Below are 4993 nucleotides of genomic sequence, written 5' to 3'. Positions count from 1 at the left end.
CCTGTGTGAGTCCCAAGTGGTGTCTGCCCGAGGCCCATGGAGGCAGTGAACGTCTTCTCTTTGGAAGCCCGTGTGCTTGGCCGAGGAAGAGTCTCGGTCCTGTGGCTGAGGAGGGCTGGGCTCAGGTTCCTGTGTCTGTCCACTCAACAGGGAAAGCGCTTCCCCTCCTCAGACCAGCATCAGGCAGTAAGGGCTCAACTCTCGCGCGCCACCTAACCCCACACCCCAAAGTCAGACTTGACTCTGAGAAGGGAGAGGTTTTGGCAAAAGGCCCGGCTGGTGCTGGGGTAGGGTGGCCTGTCCTTCTGACGCTCTCCCACTAGACTTAACCCCACCCAGAGCCTGACTGTCTCAATCTGACCTGTCTCTGTCCAGAAGAGGACTGGGCGATGAGGGGCAGGATCGGTTTAACCCTTGCTTGTCTTCACACATCTCCAAGCCCCAACTTCTTCAGAACCATGCGGCGGGGGGTGAGGAGGGGGTGGGCGGCTCTGAGCCACGCAGCTGGGGATTCTGGTCCTCTCAGCCAGACCTTCCTCTCTAAAGAGCCAGATGGAGGGGGGAAGTGGGAGGGCCTGAGGAGCCCAGGGGAAGCCTTGAGATGCTGGACTGGGGACCGGCGGGCCATCTGGACTTTCCCGGGTCTGGTGGAGGCACCCTCGATCTACAGGTGCATCTTAGGCTGAGGACACGGAAAGGAGTACTTCCGGCCTGTGGTGTGAAGCAGCCCTCTGCGCTCTGCTTCTCTCTCACCCACGCCTGTCCCCGGGCCCTGGGAGCTCAGGCTCAGGCCCTGGGAGCTCAGGCTCCGCCCCTGAGGCCCAGACCAGCAGGAGAGCGGCGGCTGGCCTGAGGTTGCTGATGCTCCCTGCCCAATCAGAAGCAGAGCTTGAGGGAGACAAGTGCAGGGCCGGGAATTTGAGTGCTGACCTAAGTTGGCATCTTGAACTCAACTCCTGATCTATAAAGGGCACTTCTCATTCTATCTCCATGGGCAAGTGTGAGTGCGGATGGGCTGGAGTTTATGGGAGATAGCAGACATTAAATCCCCCTTGCTTCAGTGTCTGAGTCTGGACTCCTAAGACCCCCCACCCCCCCCCCCCACCCCATGTTCTCCTCTCCCAGTATGGTGGCCCATCCGCCTCCGTCTTCCCACTAGACTGCGTCTTGGTGAGGGCAGGGACCTTGCCTGCCTTGTCCACTTCGGTGTCCCTAGCACTTAGCCCAGTGCCTGCAGAGTAGGTACAAGAGAGACCCATGCTAAGGGCGTGAGTGTTCATGAGCTAGAGGACTGCGCCCTTCCTCCCTGCACCTCCTCTTTCCGTCCCTCTGGCTTCATTCACCATTCGACTCCCCGCTCCCCCACCCCTGGCTGGGCACCAGCTGGACTCAAGGAGGAAAGGCTTTTATTGGATACAAACACGATATTTTATTATCAGAGTTTGGCTACAGTGAGAAAGTGGGGGCAGAGGTGGAAGGTGAGCTGAGCATTCCTCTCACCTACCCCGTCACATAACCTTCCACATCTTCTCCTCCAACACTCCCAGTCCCACCACCCCCTCCAGCAAGGCCAATATAGGAGCCTCTGCCCAGCCCTTGAAGGGTCAGAATCCTGACCCTGTTGAGGGTGGGGCAGGTGTCAGGAGCCTGTCATTGTTGCTCTAGGGCATCCAGAAAGCTGAGGAACGGCAACAATGCCCAGGCTCCCCATACAGGAAGTCAAAATATTACCAAAAACATCTTAAAAACTAGATTCCCCAGCAAATTCGTGGGACTCCAGGGTCAAATCTCCCTGCTCTGGCCGCCTCCTGCGAGGCCTAATGCCCGTGGGGAAGGGGACAGACAGGAGGCGAAGCAAGACCTGGCCCACTGGGCATGTGCAAGCCGAGCTGGTGAGGCCAGAGCGAGGGGGGAACCCAGGAGGGGAACACTGCTGTTTAAATATTAAACAGGGTTTTCTTGTCTCCCACATGGGAGACTTCCTGATGCTCCCAGGGGTCTTAAGGTGGGTACCCTTGGGGTAAGGAGTTCACTGGGGTTCTTCCCAGTGCCCACCACAGAGCCAGGCCAGGGAGCAGTCACAGGAGTCAATACGTGGTATTTACCTAGCTACCTCCCAGTCCAGGGGACAGGAAGACAGGGGCTTTTCTCCCTGCTACAAGCAGAACGGACTCAGAGACAGCAGGAAGGACCCAAGAGTCCGGGGCTCCTTCCTGCTTTTTCTTGTCTTTAAATATTAGATTTAAATAAGCATAAATATTAAATAAAGATAAATACGCTGGTTGGGGAAGGTTTTGCTCAGGGTTTGGCAAAGGCGCGCAGAGCACGGTAGGCCAGCTCCAGGAAGCTCTGCAGGTTGGAGGCCACCAGGACCCCTCCGGCCCGGCGCTGGAAGGCCGAGGTGAAGGCTGGCATGGCACCCTGGGTGGGTGGCACTGCCGGGGCCACCCCCAGCTCTTCCATCTGTGGGGGGAAGAGGAGATCAGCTAAGTGGGCATGATTAGCGAAAGAAATGCAAAGGGCTGCGGGGGTGTGCGGGATCAGACCACACGGTTGATGGGTGAATGGTGGAGGCTGGCCTTGAACCCAGGTCTACATCAGGGTCTGGCTCCCGCCCTCATCTAGGGAGAGTGAAGGGCTGGCAGCAAGAGGGGCCTGGAGTGGGAGTTCTCTCGCCCTGAGAAGCCTCCCACGCTGACCCCAAAGAACTGGGATCCTCAGGCTTGCAGCATGATCTCTGGGGACCAGCTCAGTCCAGGCCCCCAACCCTTGTGGCTCCCAGTGAGGCTCACCTCCCGCCAGAGGTTGATGGCGAAGTCGCCGATGTCCAGCTGCAGCGTTTCCAAGGCAGGGGTGAGCTCAGGGGGTAGCCCTGTCAGAGCCTGCAGGAGGCCCTGGTAGAGGACGAGGGCGCTGTGGAGTTGACGCAGGCAGCCCGTCTGGGGGACAGAGTGGCAGAGTTAGGGGGTGCTGCCCGGGTGCTCCTTTCAAGGCCTGGAGGTCTAGAGAGACTTCCAGACCGTTCTTCCCTCCCTTCCACTCCCTCTACCCCTCCAGAAACTCACCAGCTGCAGGGCCTGGCTGGAGCAGCCACTCAGGGAAGGCTGGGGGATGCCCAAAGCGTGTCCGAGAAGCACCAGCTCCTCGGGGTGGCACAGCTTGTGGGTGGCGCACTGGGGATAGGAAGGATGCTGTGTGAGGGGGAACTGAGGGGCCAGGCTGCTCCTGTTTCCGAAGTCCTCCCCGTTTCTCCAAGGTCTTCCCCTCCCTCCCAGTCCTGCCAGGCCGCTCAGCCCCACTCTGCCCTCCATGGTGATCTAGAATCTGGGCCATCCGGGCACTGTCCTTGAGACACTTCCCAGCCAGCCTTCCGCAGCTCTACTCTCTTGACTCTCTTCTTCCCCTAGGGTCTTTCCTTTGCCATGCCCCTCCCTGATGACATCTTCTCACCATTCCCTTCCCTTCCCTTCCTCCCTCCCTGCAGCTCTGCCCCCTTCTTTTCCTCCACTGGCCCTCTCCCAGCATCCACGTCCCCTCGTCGCCTCGGAGCCTCTCACTCACCAGCCTCTCCTGCAGCACGGTGCTGTCAGCCTGCACCTTCCTCATTTGCTCTAAGCACTTGAGCAGGAAGCTCTGGGGCAGGGAGCTGGTAGGGCCCAGGGGGGCGGCTGCTTGAACCAGCCAGAGTGCCTCATACCACAGTAGCAGCTGCAGGGCTGAGAGCAGACAGGGGGTACTCAGGAGACAGGCGGTCCACTTCCACCTGGGGCCCCTCAGCCCCTCTGCCACTCCAGCCTCCCCCCCGCTCCCCCAGTGGCCGGGACACTCACCGGTCAGCTTCATGGGGCTCTGGGCAGCAGGCTCAGCCAAAGGTCTGGGTGGGTCTGTGGGCGCCAGGCTCTGGCAGGGACCAGCTTGCGCAGCGCCTTTATACGGGAGCCCATGAGGCCTGGGAGGAAATTACCTGGTGCCGCGACTGAGGCTTAGTAATAACTTCCCAGGATTTATGCAAATTTGGTGTCCAGGACAATGCAGGGGGGCTGGGACAAGAAGCTGTTTGCGAAAGTTTTGTGAAATTGTGGAATCCCTGCTCTTTCTTTGACGTCTGGTCCCCCTCAAATGCTTTTCCTCCCCCCAGCCCCACCCAGGCCCGAAATTGCCCCAGGGTGTTTGATCAGAACCGTTGAGGGAGGCTGTGCCTGCTGATACCGCGGAGGCGGTGGCGGCTGGAGGCTGGTCAGCCTGACCTGGTAGGAGGCCGGTCTCCAAGCGGCCCCTCCCTCCTTCCCTCCTGGCCAGAGGAGGGGGAGCATGCCCCCTTGCACTCTCCCAAACCACCTGCTCCCTAGACCCCGAATTCTGAGAGGGAAGAAACTGGTTGCCCCCATTTCTTTTTTTTTTTTTTAATTGAATCCTCCTTTTTTTAAAAAAAGATTTTATTTATTTATTTGACAGACAGGGATCACAAGTAGGCCGAGAGGCAGGCCGAGAGAGAGGGGGAAGCAGGCTCCCTGCTGAGGGGAGCCCGATGTGGGGCTGAGGCTCGATCCCAGGACCCTGGGATCATGACCTGAGCCAAAGGCAGAGGCTTTAACCCACTGAGCCACCCAGGTGCCCCTAGTTGTCCCCATTTCTCCCCCCCAAGCTCCCAGAAGGCTGCCTTCCTGAGTCCCCTCCTGAGGGGCAAGGGTCCTGAGGTAGGGACACTGGGGACTTGCCTCCTGTCTCCACCCCATACATTGATGGGCAGCGTCCCAGGTTCCTGTCTTGAACTGGTTAGCTGGGAACTCCCCAATCCCCCCCGTGACTCATTCCTTTAAGCCCCCGGAATCCTGGCAGAAACCAGAGGAAACCGGATGTCTGTCCCAAATGAAGCAAGACCCTTGAGGCTCTGGGTCTCTTGATTCACCTGACCTTGCCCTTCCTCCTCCTCCCGGGGTTCCTCTCCCTCCAATGGTGTCCCAGCGCTTTGGAGCTGGGGGAGGGTCTGTGA

At 59.2% G+C, this 4993-nt stretch overlaps 1 protein-coding gene across 1 annotated transcript; it reads right to left on the bottom strand.

Moving 5' to 3' along the window:
- Positions 1 to 2298: 2298 nt before the first annotated feature.
- Positions 2299 to 3864, bottom strand: LOC111151817 (colony stimulating factor 3). The gene is made up of 5 exons (XM_022510032.1): positions 3831 to 3864; positions 3562 to 3716; positions 3066 to 3173; positions 2793 to 2939; positions 2299 to 2463 (listed from the first exon to the last, which is right to left on the bottom strand). Exons 1-5 carry the CDS (start codon positions 3841 to 3843, stop codon positions 2299 to 2301), a joined length of 588 nt encoding a protein of 195 aa, XP_022365740.1. The 5' UTR covers positions 3844 to 3864.
- Between the last annotated feature and the right edge of the window lie 1129 nt (positions 3865 to 4993).

Source organism: Enhydra lutris, unplaced genomic scaffold (assembly GCF_002288905.1).
Source record: "Enhydra lutris kenyoni isolate GAN:26980312 unplaced genomic scaffold, ASM228890v2 scaffoldscaffold26, whole genome shotgun sequence".
NCBI classification, from domain to species: Eukaryota; Metazoa; Chordata; class Mammalia; order Carnivora; family Mustelidae; genus Enhydra; species Enhydra lutris.
Note: the sequence above shows the minus strand (reverse complement) of the source record. Positions and strands in the feature narration are given on the sequence as shown.